This window comes from Meriones unguiculatus, chromosome 21 (genome assembly GCF_030254825.1).
Source record: "Meriones unguiculatus strain TT.TT164.6M chromosome 21, Bangor_MerUng_6.1, whole genome shotgun sequence".
NCBI classification, from domain to species: Eukaryota; Metazoa; Chordata; class Mammalia; order Rodentia; family Muridae; genus Meriones; species Meriones unguiculatus.
Window position 1 is genome coordinate 9,311,599 of NC_083368.1, and position 22,327 is coordinate 9,333,925.

The 22,327-nt window shown below is 38.9% G+C and overlaps 1 protein-coding gene across 2 annotated transcripts in view; it reads left to right on the top strand.

Moving 5' to 3' along the window:
- Positions 1 to 22,327, top strand: part of Grid2 (glutamate ionotropic receptor delta type subunit 2) — a 1,564,629-nt gene that overhangs the window by 1,190,300 nt on the left and 352,002 nt on the right. For both annotated transcript variants that reach the window (XM_060374191.1, XM_060374189.1), the window contains exon 11: positions 8,200 to 8,512. In XM_060374191.1, the coding sequence (XP_060230174.1) occupies positions 8,200 to 8,512 (313 nt within the window). The remainder of the gene's footprint in view (positions 1 to 8,199; positions 8,513 to 22,327) is intronic.

Genomic DNA, 22,327 nt, shown 5'->3' on the forward strand with positions numbered 1-22,327 from the left:
AAAGGGAAATATATTTTAATATTATTAAGTGTGACTTAATGTCAGAATAAAATTACTTTAACAACACTTCCATTAGTTCAGCCTAGAGATTTATTCGTTTCCATAAGTATATTTGAAAATTAGTGGTAAGCGTGTTAACCATTTTAATTTAAAATTAATCTGTAACAATGTGATATTAAAACATGTCTATTTGTCTTTCAAATAGCTACATAAAATCTCAACTTTGAGAAAATTAATAATGGGACTTATTCCACATTCCACATTTTGATCTATTTTCTTCATTATGTGCTTTTCCATGTTCATGTAGGTAGTAATTCACATCCTGTATTTCTTTGGAAAGGTCCATTGGAAGGTGAAGTCTGAATTTACACTATTATTACATGTGTCTATTACTATAAAATAATTATGTAATAATATCATAATAAATGATTGTACAAAAAATTTTCAAAATGAATACTGTTCTTGTGCTACCAGTTACACTCCATTGGCTCCCAAAAGACTGACCTGAAATAGCATAAGTGTAGCCATGTGCTCAGTCATGCATCACGAAGCAGATGTTAGCTGCAGTCCTTCCCTCCTGTCTTCTGCTTCCTCCCTCTCCCTTTTCCCTGCTTTCTTCCCTCTTCCTCCCTTCCTCCCTTCCTCCCTTTTTATACATTATAACATCAGTTGAAGAGCAACAAATATCAAATCATATTCATAGACAGAGTCAAGAATAAAATTAAACTATGAAAGCTCATTCTTGTGAAAAGGAGAATAAAAACACATACTTTCTGAAACTCGGTGGGTTGAATTTGTGCAAAAACTCTTTGGAAACACTTCCGTTTCTTTCTTGTGAAATGACAATAATAACACGGTAGGGTTGTCAGGGGAAGTTTTAGACTGAAACTTGTAATTGAGTGTTTGGAAGATTCCAAATTCCTGATTAAGATGAGTGGTGTCTGGGGGAAATAAATACATTCTTTTCAAGTAAAATATAAGTTTCTATAAGTTCTATTTTCAAAAATTAAAAGAAGAAAGTTCTATGATTAAAATTTGGCATAATCTAAATTTTACAGTACATATGATCACTTTTATAGAGACATGAGTCTGATTTTATTCTGAGATAAAATTACAGATGTGCTGTGGATGGTAAAAATAAACACTTAATTACCTTTTTTGGTATCATTAAACTATTCATGAGGGGATGAATACCTGATTATTCATTTATTTTGAGCTCCATAGTGCCTATTCCAGAGCACTTAAACACCACGTGAGAAACCCGGTTGTACAATAATATAGCACAGAATATTGATAGTTGGTTGATAAGCACATCCACATTTTTGGGTAATGAGATGTCAGCGTGGAGGGAATTGAAGAGATATGTGTTGCAATGATGGCACAAATGAGATCTACATCCCTCCTGCTGTGAAAAAAGAATGAACATGCTGCTTCCAAAACTCCCAAAAGTTGACATAATGTATGACAGATAAATATTGAAAACATTTAAGACAAGTATGAAGGATGCACATGGTATGAAGAGACAAATACAAAACTAGCATTGTCCTCAAAGCCATATAAAAGGATTTAGAAGAGACATTTATTTTTCTGGGGTCTCGTTTAAAAGTACTTGCAAATCATACTTGATATTTAGCATAGTACCCTTAAAATTATCTCAACTCCAGATTAATTTATGTGCATATGTATGTGCATACATGTAAGTATGTATACCTGTGTGTTTTTGGAGGTCAGAAGTCAGATGTAACTTCTAAGGATCCATGTCCTTTTTTGAGACAGTCCATTCCTTGCCCTGGAACTTACCAAGTAGGCCATACCATCTGGGCAGAAAATCCCAGGTTCTTCATGTCTCCTATCCACAGAGCTGGGATTATAATTGCACATCTTCTTGCCTGTGCTTTATGTGTCTGCTTTACTTGTTTTTATGTGAGTTCTGCGGGGGGGGGGGGTGAACTAAAATTCTCAAGCTCCTGTCTCAAGGGCGTTACTTACTGAGCTGTATCCACAGTCCCTCCGGAATCCCTTTTAGAAACTGAACTATCAGGACCAGCTGGGGAGATACTGACAACCTAGATGTGTTCCTAGGAACACATATGCAGAGCATAGGATGTGGCTGTTGATGGAAAGCAAGCCCTGATTACATGTCAGTTAGTCCTGTTACTGCCATGTTATCATTGATGGAGACTAAGTCCTGACTACACCCGGATTAGTCAGGTTGCTGTCATGTTCACAGCATCATATTCAAGAAAAAGCTAGGTGATGACTTGTTTCCTGTGATGATTTATTCCTGATTAAGTTTAGAGAAAACAGTTTTCAAATTCTCTTAGATGTAATCTTCTAAGATTCCAGTCATGTTACTTTTTAGTCATCCTCATATGCTCTGTGCTTCCCATTGTCTACTTCTCATGGCTGAAAAGAATGCAAACTTTGAAGCTCCTTTCAAAGAGAGTGCTTAAACTATGCAATTAGAATAATTTTGAGAATGCATGTACTTCTATTCCAGTTTTAATGCTACTCTTAATGGAAAGTTTAACAATCATTTTACAATAACTGTTAGGCATAATGACATTTCATTATATATTAAACCTGCTAGAAGGAATTCTTAGTTACTATATAAAAAACTATAAAAACAGTGATAAATCCAGAAACATACTTCAAATATCCAAGTAATTATCTAAGATACTAAACTTTTATTATTGTTATTAACTGTATATTTTTATTTTGCCTTTTTCTTTTGAATCTTTAAAATACTCCTTTGCCTGTATATGGTGGTGCATCCTTGTTAGTCTAGTGCTTGACACCCAGAAAGGAAGGAGAAAGGTTTTAGGCCAGCCAGGACTTTCTGCAAAAAAAAAAAAAAAAGTATGAGTAAAAATAAAGGGAAAACTCCTGTTTACTGTGAACTTTGACAAGAAAACAGTTATAGAAAAGTCAGAGAAGACAGGAGCTCCACAAGGAGAGCAACAGAACAAAAAATTCTGGGCACAGGAATCTTTTCTCAGACTGATACTCCAACCAAGGACCATTGATGGATATAACCTAGATAACCTAGACCCCCTGCTCAAATGTAGCTCATGGCAGCTCAGTATCCAAGTGGGTTCCCAAGTGAGTGGAACAGAGACTGTCTCTGATATGAACTCAGTGGCTGGCTCTTTGATCACCTCCCTCTGAGGGGGGAGCAGCCTTACCAGTCCACAGAGGAAGACAATGCAGCCAGTCCTGATGAGACCTGATAAGCTAGGGTCAGATAGAAGGGGAAGAGGACCTTGCCTATCAGTGGACTTGGAGAGTGTCATGGGAAAGGATGAGGGAGAGTGGGTAGGATTGGGAGGAAATAAGAAAAGGGGCTACAGTTGTGATACAAAATGAATAAGCTATAATTAATATAAAAAATAAAAAATTAATTAAAAAGCAAAGTCAAAGAATAGATAATAGGTATCAGACATGTATATGTTTGTGTGTGTGTGTGTGTGTGTGTGTGTACTCACAATTTCTGCCTGCCTGAAGATGAAGTCTAACTGAGGAATCACATGTTATTATTGTTATTATTTCACATGTGTGAAATATATAACTTTTGTAACTGGTGGAAAAGTCAGGTGTGCAGGCAATTGTTAGTGTAAATACAATTACTGTCCTAACAAAGGGTCATGGAAAGCTTACCATAATAAGAGCTCAGATGTGAATTTTCCTGAAGAAGTTTCAGGAAGACATTTCAGACCATGGAAGCAGCATGTCAGAAAGATGAATGGTAAGAAGATGACATAGTATGACCATGTTGAAGAGTGTCTACAACTGTCCATCAAAACATGTGCAACTCATATTATAGATTCCATCATCTTCCTAGGATGAGGCAAACCCATTGAAAATCATTAAAGCTGATATAACAGTGGCAGATTTGCTCTGAAGAGTTATTGTTTCAGTTCCAATGCAAAGAGGAAGAAGAGTGGGTTCCATATAGACTTGTTGGGAGCTGGGGCTCAGAAGAGCAATGATAAGAGCAGACAGGAGAATGTTCATAAAAGAAAATCAATAATGACAGATTAGATGGGGTCATAAGGGGAAATAATGAGGCTACAGAAAATTATGACTTATATAAGAAAAATGTGTCATGCATTGAATCAGGAGACATCAGAAGAGAATGTGAGTGGCCTGTCAGGAGGATGGACCCGGCCATATCCAATCTGAGAAGTAATTGAGGGATTTAGTAGAAATATAAATTATGGTAATGAATAAATCAACCTTAATCTGAAATTCAAGGAAGAGGTAACATCACTGTCAACTATTGTCAAAAGGGTTTTTCATATGAACCCTGAATCACATACAATGACTTGGCAGTCGGAGACTTCATAGTAACATGTTATGATCCTGTGTCCCATGACATGCATGCACGGGAGTCTTCTCAGGCATTGCAGAAACAGAGACAAATCTTCAGATTAAGTTAATATTGAAAAAGAGCAAGAGAAAGTACACTTATGGACCATCAGAGGTCAAAGGCCCTTGTCTTTTTTTTCTAATTAATGAGAATAAGTTAAGAGTTTTCAAATAAGTACAACTTATATAATATTAGATGGTGTTTTAGTCTCTGATATGGGAATGATTCATAGAGTTTGCTGGTGAAGGCTGGCTTTAGACAGAAACAGGGCTAAAAGAACAGGCTGTGGGTTTCTAGGTCGCCCTGCCAGGGGGCAATCAAAGAGCAGGCAACCAAGTTCATGTTAGAGACTGCCCCTGCTCTCCTTACTAGGGAACACACATGGAGACTGAGCTGCCTATGGGCTACATCTGAACAGAGAGTCTAGGTCCTCTCCATGCATGGTCTTTGGTTAATGCATCAGTCTCTGCAGTCCCCCCTGTGCTGCAGTCCTGATGAGACCCGATAGGCCAGGGTTTGAGAGTAGGGGAAGAGGACTTTCCCTATCAGTGGACTAGAGGAGAGGAATGGGGAGGGGAAGGGAAGGAGGATAGGACCAGGAAGAGATGAAGGAGGGGGCAACAACCAGGATACAAAGTTAATAAATTGTAAAAAGTAATAATAATAATAATAATAATAATAATAGATGATAGATAAAACTAGATAGATAGATAGATAGATAGATAGATAGATAGATAGATAGACAGACAGATAGACAAAACTTAAAAAAAAAGAAAAGAATAAGAACAGGCTTTGGGTACCCAGAGGTGGGGTGCTGGCAGTCAGTGTTAATTTCCAGTGTTCACTACATGACACTGGTAGATATCATCTGTTGAGAGTTTCTGGGTAGTAGGAAAACCAAAGGCTTCATGTTAATGAATCTTTGAAAAGGCATTGTAGAAAGTAGATAAATGATATGACTAAATTGACATAGAAAAGGTAAGACTGGCTGAAATGTGACTGATAGTCACTAATCATTTCCACTTATGTTTCTGGATATTCAGGATGTTTGGGACTTTCATTCTGAATAAGTGGTTTTTGAGTCTTTGCCATTTTTGAGTTTGTTCACTGTAGCATCTTTAAATAGAAATAAGAAACAGTGACACAGTGATCCACAAAACATCTGTGATTCTGAAAAAGGGGAATAAACTACTAGCTTTCCAGGAAATAGAAGAAAATGTATTTTCTTCTATTAAGTGTGTGTGTGTCTAGATGTGTCAGAAGGAAATGCCATCATGATTCTGATTTACCTTTTTTGAGTAGGGTGAAATTTCTCCCCAGTATAAAATACTCAAGTGCTGAAATTCAGTGAAAATTCAGGAATTTTAGGACCTATAGATCCATAAAGTTAAATGTCATATTTCTTAACACTTTCATTCATACAAGATAATCCTCTCATATCTAAATCAATAAGTAAGCCATGGAAATTGTTATTTAAGATTCTTAGATGTGCTCAATATTAAAGTAGCAGTATTGGACTGGCAAGAAGGCCCCATAGCTAAAGATGCTTTCCTGCAAGCTTGGTGAGCTCAGTTTGATCCACGGAATCCACATGGTGGAAAGAGAGAACTGACCCCAGCAAGTTGTCTTTTGACCTTTACATGTATTCCATAATAATCACACATGTGCACATGCACATTAGCATACATTCAAGCACACACACATGTACCTGAGCATGCATAAATATCTATACATATACAAAAATGCCTACACCAAGACAAGCAGAATTCAATTTTTGTCTCACACACTTATCCAGACTTCCTAAATATATTGGATCTATTGTAAAACTTGATAATATTTTATAAAATGCTAAACTAGTTATGAGCACCAGCTTGGGAGCAAGAAAAATGTGTTTTGATACTGCTTCTGTATTTATCAACTGAAACTTGAAAAAGTCACTCACACTCTCCAAGTTTTAGTTTTCTACCTTTAAAATGAAGGAGGGAACAGATAGTTCATAGATCATACTAAGAATTAATTTAGGCTCTTGTCCTGTTACTTGTTTTCTCCTAAATCCAATGCCCATCTCACTTGTCTTTCTAAGTGAGGCTTGATCATTTTAGCCCGGGTCTTCTTTTTTGTTTATCTTCTTTAGGTGTATAGATTTCATCATGTTTATCATATCTTATAGGTCTATATAAGTGAGTATATAACATGTGTGTCTTTCTCCTTCTGGGATACCTCACTCAGAATGATCTTTTCTAGATCCCATCATTTGCCTGCAAATTTCAAGTAACAGGACAGGAGCCTACCACAGAGGGCCTCTGAAAGACTCTACCTAGCAGTGTATCAAAGAAGATACTAAGACTCATAACCAAACATTCAGCAGAGTGCAGGGAATCATATGAAAGAAAGGGGAGTTAGTAAGACCTGGAGAGGACAGGGGTTCCACAGGGACCAAATATATCTGCCACAGGGGTCTTCTCTGAGACTGATACTCCAACTAAGGACCATGTATGGATATAACCTAGAACCTCTGCTCAGATGTAGCCCATGGTAGCTCAGTAACCAAGTCGGTTTCCCTACTAAGGGGAACAGGGACTACTTCTGACAGGAACTCAATGGCAGGCTCTTTGACCTCTCCAACCTCCCAAGGGAGGAGCAGTCCTGCTAGGCCACAGAGGAGGACTCTGCAACCAGTCCTAAAGTTACCTGATAAAACAGGGTCAGATGAAAGGGGAAGAGGTCCTCCCTAATCAGTGGACTTGGAAAGGGGAAGGGAGGGTAGGATTGGGAGGGAATGAAGGAGCAGAATACAGCTGGGATACAGAGTTAATAAAATGTAACTGATAATAAAAATAAAAAATAAAAAAGAATTAATTTAAATATTTTATTTAGCTATGAATTATTGACTTGGAACAACAAGTGGATTTGGACCTAGTATATACACACATACACACACCATAACTTTACTTTATCTAGAATATGTTCAGACTGTCATTATTTCAAAAATATTGTTTGGTTGAATTTGGTTTAGCATTCCACATAACATCTTACTTTTTTCTCTTTTTTTTTCTCAGTACCAAAAAGCTAAAAATGCATTTCTACATCCTTTTACGAAACAATAAAAAAGGAAGAAACACAGCTATGCTGTTTTATATGTAATATGCTGTTGTAACGGCTATCACTGAGAACCTAAGACATACACTGAGAGAAGGGATTATGACCTCAAGAAGTGTGTGTCTTCGTGGTCATTAATTGTCTATGACAACTTCTGAAGACTATACAACTGAAGCCTGTAGGCTGTTGGCATACGACATTATAAATCAGCCTTCAGAAGCTTAGGGCCCAAAATATAAATTTTTATGCATAGAAATTTAAACCAAGGATGATGTCAATTGAAGCTTTAAGCGGCTTGCCTGTGAGTTTACATGTTAAGAAATTCTGAATGTCTTAGAAACATTTTCTTAGAATTCTTTGGGAAAGTTGTGCTTTGCTACTGTGTTAATGATGACTTTGATAAAATGAGTGAAAAGAAAAAAAACAAAACAAAAACAAGACAATGTATTGAAGCGTATCCGTGTCTGAGGTATTCCTGACTGGTGCCACATGCCTTGGCAATGTGAACGAGGTAATTTGTTTGACTCTGTTGGGGCTAGAACTGCAGTAATATATGTAAAATTCACATAGAGCTTGTCTATAAGAAGTCCCTGCAGTATTTTCAGTTTATATAAAGAGGCTTAAGATGTTGCCTGAGGCATCATTTTTTTCTCCCTCAAGGCAAACTGAAATGCCACAAACTGAATTGTTTTCACACTATTAATGTATTCTTCTCTCTTTCAATTTCTCAGAGAGCTGACATCGGGATTTCTGCTTTAACCATCACTCCAGACCGTGAGAATGTTGTGGATTTTACAACACGGTACATGGACTACTCGGTGGGGGTCCTACTTCGAAGGGCAGAAAAAACAGTGGATATGTTTGCCTGTCTTGCACCATTTGATCTGTCTCTGTGGGCCTGCATTGCGGGCACAGTCCTTCTGGTGGGACTCCTTGTCTACCTCTTGAACTGGCTTAATCCCCCACGATTGCAAATGGGATCAATGACATCTACCACACTCTACAACTCCATGTGGTTTGTTTATGGGTCCTTTGTACAGCAAGGTAAGGAGAAAGTGCATTTTACTATTAAGAAGAAAGGAAATGTTTTAAACATTCAGTTAAAATGGTTTTGTATAGAGCATCGATAAGAGTTCTGATGGGTCCTCACAGCAGTGCTCAAAAGACCACATTTCCTACTGTCTCATAGTGGATCTCAGGCACAGCAGGCTTCCAACAACAGTGGCTGTTTGTCTTTTGATGTAAGTTCAGTTTCATCAGCAAAGGCAATGTTGAATATCAGGGGGAAAATGCACAGGTACCTCAAGGTCAGTTTTTCCTCTCCAACTGACTTCCTGAGAAATAAGTTTATTGGCAGTAAAGTATTTACTACTATTTAAAATACTCCTCAATTATTTACACATTTAAGAGAAGCTAGGACTTATTCTTTGTTCAAGATATTTTCTTTTCTCCAAATATTGATTAGCAGCACAAGGACGTTTAAGTTTACAATAAGAAAATTTATGATTAATGACTCCTTTTAATATATAATTTTTACAAATGAAATTGCCTTACAACTTCATTATATCCCGAAGAATGTCTATACTCTATTATTTATGTACAACCCTCTTCCTTACAAATCTCTAATTACCTATATGGTTCCCTCTGCTCCAGAATAGTATACCTTTTGGGTGACCTATTTGAGTCTACTTCTAATTTAAAAAATTGGAGAACAAAGATTGATAGTCTGGCAAATTTAGCACAGGCACTGAACACAACAAAGTCATGCGAGAACTAGCATATAAATGGATAGAAAGTAAGTACGGAGAGTCAGGAGATCAATGGTTTTGACAAGATGGAACCAGTGAAACTTGAATAACCACAGAGTAGTGTACAGTGGAAAAGAAAAGGACTAAAAGACAAGCTAAATAGCATCTTGGTGGTGGCTGTCAGGAACCACTAGAATGATACAAGGGAAAAATCTGAAGTGTAGTGGCATGTAGGCCTTTTGGACCATTTCAATGAACTGGGTTTGGTTGATTGTGTCAGTTTTGTTGGAGTAGAAAATCAAATTAATGCTGTAAAGGTGTTGAGTGGATTGAGTGACAAACAATCCTGGAACAAATGTTTGTCTAGGTTCCATAGTATCTTAAGCCTCTGCTGACAGCTCAGTCCAGAGCCTGAAATAGCTAGTTCACTAATGTGTCAACTTCCATGGTTGATTCAGCTATGGGCTGTGGCAGGCTGTGGTCCCGAGGTTTCTCTCTGTGAGCCTCTCTGTGCTTATGTCCTCCTGGCATAGTCAGTCTTGCTCCCCGTATTGTGGATGTTTCCTCCAAAGAAAGTACCACACAAAATGGGGAAATCTGTTTCCTCCTTGTTGAGTGCCTCCTTCAGAAAATGTCTTGAATATGATAGACTCGGGAATTTTTATGGGAATTAAAATTAGTAAACTTGTGAATTTTTAAAATAGACTAAATGTACTAAAATTTTAATATTTGTTAAATAAAAAACTAAATTTGGCTCAGATCTGGATAGGTTATAGGCAAGACAATAGTTGAAACAGTAAACTCTGGGATGAACAAGAAAAATTGGAAGTATTGAGTGAAATAGAGACTAAGAGTAAAAAGATACCACATTTGAGCACAGAAAAGTAGCAGAAAACTTGATGAGATTACAGAGAACAGAGGGAATATCGACATGAGTGACTTTGATAGACAGTCATAAAATTGGACATGTAAGCCTAAGTTTTCGAAAACAAACAGTAGAAGACAAGCCACCAGTACGTGTACTCACATTTCTGATGTTAAAAGTTGGTAAAAGACCCCAAAGAAGATCAATGAAGGTGAAATGAACCTTCTGTAACAACTTACAGGTTTGACTGCAGAAAAGGTAAATGAGCTGCATGTCAAAGGTAATTATTTAGACCAAAGAAGAATGGCTAAGCTGGTGAAAGAGAGGCATAGTACTAAAAGAAAGAAGAGGTGAGATGGCTGGGTGTAGCCAGCCTCATTCACCTCACCTCTTCCATTTGCATCAGTGTTGTCTATTCATTGTTTCAACATGAGACTTGCTAGTAACTCAAAATCTACACAGGCTGTCCTTGAACTGTTGTCTATCCAAACATTCACTAGACCCACTCACTGGATGAACAAGACATAACAGCAACAAGTCAAGTAATCCAATTAAAAATGGGGTACAGAACTAAACAAAGAATTCTCAATAGAGGAACATTGAATGGCAGAGAAACACTTAAAGAAATGTTCAACGTCCATAGTCATCAGGGAAATGCAAATCAAAGCCACCCTGAGATTTCACCTTACACCCATCAGAATGGCTAAGATGAATAACTCAAGTGACAACACATGCTGTAGAGGTTGTGGAGAAAGGAGAACCCTCCTCCATTGCTGGTGGGAATGTAAACTTATACAACCACTTTGGAAATCAATCTGGCGCTATCTCAGACAATTAGAAATTGCACTTCCTCACGATCCAGCTATATCATTCCTAGGCATATATCTAAAAGATGCACGAGTATGCTATGTTTTTAATGCTTATATAAATTTCAAATAATTACAAAATTAAGGACTCACAGAAACAACAATAAATGAACTAGAAAAATTCTTCACTCTGGAAAATTTTCTGTACTCATTCTGTATACTTGAACATCTTTTGGATATATGCCAAGGACATCTGCTCAGTCATGTTTGTAGCAGCTTTATTTGTAATAGCCAGAAGCTGGAAACAACCCAGATCCCCCTCAGTTGAGGAATGGATACAGAAATTGTGGTATATCTACACAATGGAATATTACTCAGTGATAAAATAAACAAGGAAATCATGAAATTTGCAGGCACTTGGTGAGAACTAGAAAAGATCATCCTGAGTGAGGTATCCCAGAAGCAGAAAGACACACAGGGTATGTACTCACTCATAAGTGGATATTAGACATATGATATAGGATAAACATACTAAAATCTATACACCTAAAGAAGCTAATCAGGAAGGAGGACTCTGGCTAAGATGCTCAATCCCCATTCAGAAAGGCAAAGAGGATGGACATTTGAGGAGGGAGAAAATCGGGAACAGGACAGGAGCCTAGCATAGAGGGCCTCTGAAAGGCTCTACCCTGCAGGGTGTCAAAGCAGATGCTGAGACTCATAGCCAAACTTTGGGCAGAGTGCAGGAATCTTAAAAAAAGTGGGAGATAGTAAGACCTGGAGAGTACAGGAGCTCCACAAGGAGAGCAACAGATCCAAAAAGTCTGGGCATAGGGATCTTTATTCAGACTAATAGTCTAGCCAAGGACCACTCATGGAGATGGCCTGGAACCCCTGCATGGAGGTAACCTATGGCAGTTCAGTATCCAAGTGGCTTCCATAGTAATGGGGACAGTAATTGTCTCTGACATGAACTAATTGGCCTGCTCTTTGATCACCTCCCCCTGAGTGGGGAGCAGCCTTATCAGGCCACAGAAGAAGACAATGCAGCCACTCCTGACGAGACCTGATAGACTAGGATCAGAGAGAAGGGGAGGAAGATCTCCCATACCAGTGGACTGGGAGAAGGGACAGGGGTGGGGAAGAGGGAGGGTGGAATTGGGAGGGAAGGTGGGAGGGAGGTACAGTGGGGATACAAAGTGAATAAACTGTAATTAATAAAAAATAATTTAAAAAAAGAAAGCAAACTAAGGTAGTTTGCCAATGATATTAATCATCTCATTTGAGAAAAGGTGCCTTTGCAGTAAAAATCTCGCATGTTAGGTAAAAAACTCAAGAAGCGTCACTCCTAGGTGAGAGGCTGTAGGGAGTGGACGGCTGCTAGCAGAAAGAGCATCTTTTTTCTTCAGGGATGTGGCCTTTGGTAGGTTGCTTATGCTGAGGTGGGTGTCCCTACCCTCACACCCGTATGAACAGCACTAACTGATTACAAAGGATTTTTAAAAAAGAAAACATAAAGTTGGGAGGGAGATGGAATCTAGAGGAGGTGTGTATATGGGATCAGAATGTACTACATAAAGAAAATCCTCAAGGAATAAATATATGTTTAAAAAATTTATCATCGCCTGGGTAGTTATTTATTTTTATTTTTTAAAGATTTATTTATTTATTATGTATACAGTGTTCTGTCTGCAAGTATGCCTGCAGGCCAGAAGAGGACATCAGATCTCAGTATAAATGGCTATGAGCCACCACGTGGTTGCTGGGAATTGAACTCAGAACCTTTGGAAGAGCAGACAGTGCTCTTAACCTCTGAGCCATCTCTCCAGCCTCCTGGGTATTTATTTACAAAACCGAAAGTGAATAAAAACATTATACACCAAAGTCTGTACAGCTTAATGAACTTATGTACAGTTAATCATTGCATTTCAAAATGGAGTATTTTTAATTGTAGTATTCTATTTAGTTTCTTAGTCCCTTCTCCTACAATTCTGTGTCTTTCACATATGCAGTGGTTAATAAATGTGCACTTAAAAATCAAAGGATGAATAAAGGTAAACATTTAGATGCTGCACTACACAGTTAACATCAATTCTGTTTTTTCTAGATGGCAATCAGAAAAAAGTTTTCACTGACCCAAAATCACTAAGCCAAAGAAGTTAGGTGTACTATGTACAAAGTATCACTACTGAGCACATCTTGGAGGGAGGGAGACACACACACACACACACACACACACACACACACACAGAGAGAGAGAGAGAGAGAGAGAGAGAGAGAGATCCTATGTTTGAGAATATTGACCGGAGTATGGATTGGCTTTCTGAATTTTTCTTCAAGTGACAGAAAATAATGCAGTAACTGTTGGAGCAAAGACAAACAAACAGAAAAGAGCCACCTGCGTGGGTATCGTACTTTTCTAGCTCTCAATCAATGCAGGGGGTGTCAACAGTTCCACACACACTGAGTATGTCCCCAACATACTCTGTTAAACATGCTCTGCCAAACGTTCCCTTGCAGCCTGTAGTCTGGCTGTGAATTTATACCAATTCATAGTGAAGGATAATGCTGAGTTCTGTGTGATTAACCAACTTACCTTTTTGTAGCTGATCTCTGTTCACTGGCTAACAATGAAAAGGTGAAGCCATTAAAAGATACTGAGGGCTTTGTTATGCTCTGATTAAAAGTAAATTAAAAGCTCATAAACTCTATGAAAGGAGAAGCATTGAGGATCCCTGTCCATGCACAAGCACTAGATTTGGAGTTGGTGATAATTCCCAATGAAAATACAGTCTCTTCAGAGGAAGCACAGCTGTTATTTCAAAATTAAATATTTATTGAGACACTGTTCCAGATTGAAGAGGGATGAACAGGCATTTCATGGGTTAGACAGGTTTCTGAAAAGGAGTTCATGGAGCTAAAAGCAGGAAATGTTAAATATATCTGAGTTGTTTACTACTCCTTATTTAAAAAAAAAATCAGTGATTTCACAACATTCTGGAAAAACAATTTTGGGAATTCAACTGTGAAAAAGCAATATGGTCCATTACAGAGATAAACTCAGTGCAACTGTGTGGCCAGAACATTGGAGCCTGTGAATTGGGCTGTTAAATGCAAGAATTAGAGAGCAATTTAATATGTTTTCTTGTCATTTTATATCATTCCTGATCACCATATCTGCATGGCTCTCCTTGGAGTTAGCATAGTAAAACGCTGGAATTTGAGTTTCAAAGACCCTCTAACATGTTTATTGGCAGCAACTGAATGCCACCAGAGCCTAATCGACTTGCTCACAAATGTGGTTTCGTCATTTGTTTGTTGTTAGTAAACAAAATGTAAAGAGAAATCCTGACTTATTCTCTTGCAGTTTTTGTCTGATTCCAAGAACAGTAAGCGCTTATAGCCATGCTTATCGCTTTCAGCTGGCATCCTTTATACAGCAACAGTGTCCCAGGAATAGCAGGACCAGAAAGAGGAACAAAGAACATTTTAAATATATTAGTGCCAAGCCCAACCTAGATATCTGAATATTATAATTTATTTTTTTTGAGAATTTCATACACTATTTTTTTGAAAATTTTTTAAATTTTATTTTATTTTATTAATTACACTTTATTCACTTTGTATAACCTCATAAACTCCCCGTTCCCCTTCCGGTCCCACCCTCTCCTCCCCGTTCTTCACACATGTCCCTCCCCAAGTCCACTGATAGGGGAGGTCCTCCTCTCTTTCCTTCTGATCTTAGTCTATCAGGTCTCATCAGGAGTGGCTGCATTGTCATCTTCTGTGGCCTGATAAGGCTGCTCCCCACTCAGGGGGAGGTGATCAAAGAGCAGGCCAATCAGATTATGTCAGAGGCAGTCCCTCTTCCCTTTACTATGTAACCCTCTTGGACACTAAACTGCCATGGGCTACATCTGTGCAGGGGTTCTAGGTTATTTCCATGCCTGGTACTTGGAGTATGAGTCTCTGGGAAGACCCCTGTGCTCAAATTTTCTGGTTCTGTTGCTCTCCTTGTGGAGTTCCTGTCCTCTCCAGATCTTATTATTTCCCACTTTTTACATAAGATTCCATGCACTCTGCCCAACCATTGGCCATAAGTCTTAGCATCTGCTTTGATAGTCTGCAGGGCAGAGCCTTTCAGAGGCCCTCTGTGGCAGGTTTCTAGGTTGTTTCCTGTTTTCTTCTTCTTCTGATGTCCATTCTCTTTGCCTTTTGGGGTGGGGATTGAGCATTTTAGTCAGGGTCCTCTCTCTTGATTAGTTTCTTTAGATGTACAGATTTTAGTAGGTTTCTCCTATGTTGTATATCTATATGAGTGAGTATATACTGTGTGTGTCTTTCTGCTTCTGGGACAGCTCACTCAGGATAATCCTTTCCAGTTCCCACAATTTACCTGCAAATTTCATGATTTCCTTATTTTTCATTGCAAAGTAATACTCCATTGGGTAGATGTACCACAATTTCTGCATCCATTCTTCAGTTGAGGGGCATCTGGGCTGTTTCCAGCTTCTGGCTATTACAAATAAGGCTGCTACAAACATGGTTGAGCAAATGTCCTTATTGTGTACTTGAGCCTCTTTTGGATATGTGCCTAGAAGTGGTATGGCTGGATCTTGAGGAATCACTATTCCTAGATGTCTGAGAAAGCGCCAGATTGCTTTCCAGAGTGGTTGTACAAGTTTACATTCCCACCAGCAGTGGAGGAGGGTTCCCCTTTCTCCACAACCTCTCCTGCATGTGTTGTCACTTGAATTTTTTATCTTGGCCATTCTGATGGGTGTAAGGTGAAATCTCAGGGTCATTTTGATTTGCATTTTTCTAATGGCTAATGACATTGAGCGCTAAGGACTTTGAGCATTTCTTTAAGTGTTTCTCTGCTATTTGATATTCCTCTACAGAGAGTTCTCTGTTTAGCTCTGTTCCCCATTTTTTAATTGGATTACTTGGTTTGCTGCTTTTCAGCTCTTTAGTTCTTTATATATACTGGATATTAGCCCTCTGTCAGATAAAGGGTTAGTGAAGATTCTTTCCCAATCTGTAGGTAGTCATTTTGTTTTGATGATCGTGTCCTTTGCTTTACAGAAGCTTTTCAGTTTCATGAGGTCCCATTTATTGATTGTTGCTCTTAGAGCCCGTGCTGTTGGTGTTCTGTTCAAGAAGTAGTCTTCTGTACCTATGAGTTCTATGGTTTCCCCCACTTTTTCTTCTAACCTACTTAATGTGTCTGGTTTTATGTTGAGGTATTTGATCCACTTTAGTTTTGTGCAGGGTGATAAGTATGAATCTATTTGCATTTTTCTACATGTAGACATCCAGTTAGACCAGCATCATTTGTTGAAGATGCTATCTTTTTTCCATTGTATGGTTTTGGCATCTTTGTCAAATATCAGGTGTCCATAAGTATGTGGGTTTATTTCCAGGTCTTCTGTTAGGTTCCATTGATCTATCATTCTGTTTCTATGCCAATACCATGCAGTTTTTTATAACTGTTGCTCTATAGTACAGCTTGAGATCAGGGATGGAGATACCTCCAGAAGATTTTTTATTGTAGAGAATTGTTTTAGCAATTCTGGGTTTCTTGTTATTCCATACGAAGTTGAGAATTTTTCTTTCCAGGTCTGTAAGAATTGTGTTGGTAATTTGATGGGAATTGCATTGAATCTGTAGATTGCTTTTGGTAAGATGGTCATTTTTACTATGTTAATCCTGCCAACCCATGAGCATGGGAGATCTTTCCATCTTCTCATATCTTCTAATTCTTTCTTCAGAGACCTGAAACTTTTTTTCATACAAGTCTCTGACTTGCTTGGTTAGGGTTACACCAAGGTACTTTATGTCATTTGTGGTTATTGTGAAGGGTATTGTTTCCCTAAATTCTTTCTCAGCCCTTTTGTCTTTTGTATACAGGAGGGCTACTGATTTTTTTGAGTTAGTTTTGTATCCAGCCACTGAAGGTGTTTATCAGCTGTAGGAGTTCCTTGGTAGAGTTTTTGGGTCACTCAGGTATACTATCATATCATCTACAAATAGTGATAATTTGACTTCTTCCTTTCCAATCTGTATCCCCTTGATTTCCTTCAACCGTCTTATTGCTCTAGCAAGGACTTCCAGAACTATGTTGAAGAAATATGGAGAGAGTGGGCAGCCTTGTCTTGTCCCTGATTTCAGTGGGATTGCTTTAAGTTTCTCTCCATTCAGTTTGATGTTCAAAGAATCAATGAAACCAAGAGCTGGTTCTTTGAGAAAATCAAGAAGATAGACAAACCCTTAGCTAAGCTAACTAAAAGGCAGAGAAACACCATCCAAATCAACAAAATTAGAAATAAAAAGGGGGACATAACTACAGACACTGAGGAAATCCAAACAATCATTAGGACTTACTTCAAAAGTCTATATGCGTTCATGTCAGAGACAGGCCCTGTGTGTATCTTCAAGGAAAGTGAGGCACATGGGCTGACAATGGTATCCATGAGAATTTAAGTTTCAAACAATGATTATGGGCTGGAAAGATATCTCAGTGGTTAAGCGCACTGGCTGCTCTTCCAGCTGGCTCATGGATCACCTTCACCTGAGGGGGGAGCAGCCTTACCAGGCCACAGAGGAAGACAGTGCAGCCACTCCTGATGAGACTTGATAGAATAGGGTCAGAGAGAAGGGGAGGAGAACCTACCTATCAGTGGACTTGGGGAGGGGAATAGGAGAAGAAAAGGGAGGAAGGGTGGGATTGGGAGGGGCTGGGGAAGGGGAAGGGGGCTACACCTGGGGTACAAAGTGAATAAACTGTAATTAATAAAAAAAAAGTCTATATGCCACAAAATTTGAAAATCTAAACAAAATGGACAATTTTCTTGATCGATTCGACTTACCGAAGCTGAATCAGGACCAGGTAAATCAACTAAATAGTCCTATATCCCCCAAGGAAATAAAAGCGGTCATCGAAAGCCTCCTATCCAAAAAACGCCCAGGACCAGGTGGCTTCAGTGCAGAATTCTACCAGACCTTCAAAGAAGAGCTAACTCCAGTACTCTTCAAACTATTCCACAAAATAGAAACAGAAGGAACATTACCAAACTTATTCTATGAAGCCACAGTCACCTTAGTACCTAAACCTCACAAAGACCCAACAAAGAAAGATTATTTCAGGCCAATCTCCCTTATGAACATTGATGCAAAAATACTCAACAAAATACTTGCAAACTGAATACAAGAACACATCAAAGAAACCATCCACTATGGCCAAGTAGGCTTCATCCCAGGAATGCAGGGGTGGTTCAATATACAGAAATCCATCAGTGTGATCCACCATATTAACAAACTGAAATTAAAAAAAAAACACATGATAATCTCCCTAGAGGCTGAAAAGACATTTGACAAAATCCAACATCCATTCATGTTTAAAGTATTGGAGAGATCAGGGATACAAGGCACATATCTAAACATAGTAAAGGTGATATACAGCAAGCCTATAGCCAACATACACTTTATTTTTATCACATTTTTTATTTCACAACTTCTGCCAGATACATCACTCAGCATGTACACAACTTCATGTTCTTTGATTCTCTGTCTCTTCCTCTCTCTGCCTTTGTCTCTATGTCTCTGTATGTCTCTCTGTCTCTGTCTCTCTCAGTATACAGTATAAACCATGTAGGCCAGTCTTCGTTGGCCAATTACTCCTAAGCATGGGACCTGCTCTGGAGTATGGCTGATGTTCCCAGTGTCACCCCATTGAAGAAAACTGACTTTCTTCCTCTCAGCAGCTATTATTTGCAAAAAACTTGTCAGCTAGGTGTGGAATTTGGTGCCACTCCCTCCTCTGTGCTGGATTTTGTCTGCTTCTACTTGTCAGAATCTCTATGAGTTCATATGTGCATCTTTCCTGTTGTATTTGAAAATGCTGTTTCCTTAAAATCATCCACTATGCCTGCCTCTTATAATCTTTCCAACCTTTCTCCCCCATAGAATCTTGAGCTTTTAAGTGAAGGGGTGATAGAGACATACCATTCATGGCTAGGAACTCCAAACTCACTCTCTGAATGTTAGAGGACATAATATTTGTAAGAGTGTTCTATGCCATGTCAATGTTTCTTTATAAATAGGGGCCCAGGAAAACCACGTCCAACTATAGGATCAGATAAATTTATTGAAAACAGAAAAGAAGGAACACTCTTCTGTTAATTTTAAGGATCAAGCGGGTCTACAAATACTAGCATTGAATAGAAAAGGGGACCGTAGGAGTGGTAGGAGAGCTAAAAATAACTCCATGCTTCCCCGTGAGAGTTAACATGGGAGGCAACCCACTTTCTTTTCAATCTTAGGATAATTTTTGAGGGTAATAAAATCCTCCCCACTGCCAGGTAGATTACATTGTTACAGAAAATCACAGTTTTATCATTTCCACAAAAGGAGTCAATCTTCTCTACTGAGTCAGGAAGCAGAGGAGATGAGAGAACGAACAACCATGCCTTTAATACTTTACACAGAATAACTCAGAAGACCCCTGTTTTTAATAACGTAGAGCTTAAACATGAAGTCCCAAAGGATTAGAATTTAATACTAAAGTCCTTTCTTTGTAATGGTATCAGATATTGCATATTCGATTTAAATACAGCAGAAACGATATTGACGAGATCAGTTGTTTACTGCCTGTAATAACCCAGGCAGAAGGGAAGACATTCCCAGTGATAGGTAACAGGGTTGTCTCGACAGATTTCTCCCAAGCACTCTGAGAGCTGCCATAGCCACTCCAGAATCTCTCCATGTAGTTTTAGAACATGATAGTGTGCTCACAGTTGTTCTGGTAACAACCGAATTCTCTGCCACTAAAGCAAATTTACAAGATCAGAGAATAAGGACTGTGCCTAGAGACGTGCAAAGATGAGATGTGGAAGCATTGGCAAAGTTTCCCATGGACCTTAACGAGCTAAGTGATGGCTCCGTGAACCACAAAGATGCAAGATTCTCTTGAAGACAGTCTCTGCTCCTGCTAATACTTCTGATTAAAACAGAAAACTCTTCCCATGCCGAACTGGCTTGTTAATGGTTAAAGTAATAAAAAATTTTAAAGCACAAATGAGACCATGCTTATAGAGTAAGAATGGATAAAAACTATCTTCCCGACTTCTACAAACTCCATATGAAGATATTTTATAATAAAAAGCACAGTTTCTATTGAACAAAACAAAAGAGCAGATCCTCATATTTTAAACAAATATACCTTTAAGCCTGAATTTAATGAAAGAAAGGGCGGGTGTTCCATGTTGTTTATAAAAGCTTTTCCTAGCATATAAATTGTCCCTGGTTTTTAGAGACCCATATGACAATTCAGTTCAGCTTAGGAAAAAATTGTAGAATCAGATGTTGCCAATATGGTTTTTCCTAGGATTGGTTTAGGATTGATTAAAGGTAAATAATTGGACTCAAGGCGCCACAGATCATGGTGAAACAGTAGTTTAGAATGTAAACTTGGAAACTCAATTTTAGATTGACATGCATGAAACCTGTATCTACTTTACCCTCTCATCTATGAATATATAGTTAGATGTATAATAGTGATGATGTAGTCCTTCAAATGTTAGAAACTGGCCATGCCCTTCAAAATCCAATCCAACACTTCAAAAACCAAGATTGAACATTTAGCCTAGCTCATCGTTGCATTCTTACAATTCAGTTGTAGTGCACCTGGTAGTGTGTGATGGATTCTCCCTGCCAGGTTAAAAACTGGAAAGATAATAATGACCTTGAGTCCTGTTTGCTGTTGTTTAAGACTGGTTGATTGATTGATTGAGTGACTGATTGTTCTGAGTGTTTTACCTGTACGTCTTGTGTGCCAGGTGTATGACCACTGCTTGCAGAGGCCAGAAGAGGAAGTTAGATCCTCTGGAACTGGAGTTACAGAAAGTTCTGAGTTACATGTGGGTACTAGAAACTGAACCCAAGTCCTCTAGAAGAGCAGAAAGTGCTCTTAACAGTTGAGACATTTCTCCAGCCCTGTGAGACTTTTTTTTCTAAAACTCTTGAATGTGATACTAACATATCTATCTATCTATCTATCTATCTATCTATCTATCTATCTATTGATATCCTTCTCCATCTGTATCTGTATTTATTCATCCATATTCCAATTACAAGGCAGAAAAATTCCAACATATAATAGGCAGTACAAATTCATACTATGTACCTTGTCATCTATATATCACGGTTTAACATTTGTAAACTGCATGCCTTTCATGTTTTGCTTTTTTCAGAGCTAAAGACCAATTACAAGGCCTTACACTTGCTAGGCAAGGATTTTACCACTGAGATAATCCCCCAACTTTTATAAAGTATATGCTTTATGGCAATTTGTATGTTTCTTGTGTATGTCTTCTGTATGTCAATTTTTTTCTTTTTAAAAAAATTATTATTGTTTTACAATTTATTCACTTTGAATCTCAGCTGTGGCCCCCTCCCTTGTCTCCTCCCAATCCCACCTTCCCTCCCTCTTTTTCCCCTATTCCCCTCCCCTAGCCCACTGATAGGGGAGGTCCTCCTCCCTTTCTATCTGATCGTAGCCTATCAGGCATCAGGACTGGCTCCATTGTCTTCCTCTGTGGCCTGGTAAGGCTGCACTGCCAAGAAGAGGTGATCAGAGAGCCAGCCACTGAGTTCATGCCAGAGACAGCCCCTGCTCCCTTTAGTCTCCCCTTGGAGACTGAGTCTATGGGCTACATCTGAGCAGGTGTTTTGGGTCCTCTCCATGTGTGGTTTTTGGTTGTTGTATCAGTCTCTGCAGGGCCCCACCACCCAGTATTTTTTTGGCTCTGTTGATCTCCTTTTGGAGCTCCTGTCTTCTCCAGGTCTTTCTTTTTTTTAATTATTTTTATTAATCACAGTTTATTCACTTTGTATCTCCCCTGTACCTCCCTCCCTCCTCCCCTTCCAATCCCAACCTCCCTCTACCCCACCCCTGTCCCTCTCCCAGTCCACTAAAAAGGGAGGTCCTCCTCCCCTTCTCTCAGACCCTAGTCTATCAGGTCTCATCAGGAGTGGCTGCATTGTCTTCTTCTGTGGCCTAGTAAGGCTGCTCCCCCCTTCAGGGGGAAATGATCAAAGAGCAGGCCAATCAGTTCATGTCAGAGACAATCACTGTCCCCATTACTATGGAGGCCGCTTGGATACTCAACTGCCATAGGCTACCTCTGTGCAGGGTTCCAGGCCATCTCCATGAGTGGTTCTTGGCTGGAGTATCAGTTTCAGAAGAGAACCCTGTGCCCAGAATTTTAGGATCTGTTGCTGTCCTTGTAGAGCTCCTGTCCTCTCCAGGTCTTACTATCTCTACTTCTTTCATAAGATTCCCTGTACTCTGCCCAAATGGAAAAGATCATCCTGAGTGAGGTATCCCAGAAGCAGAAAGAAACATAGGGTATATACTCACACATAAGTGGATTTTAGACAT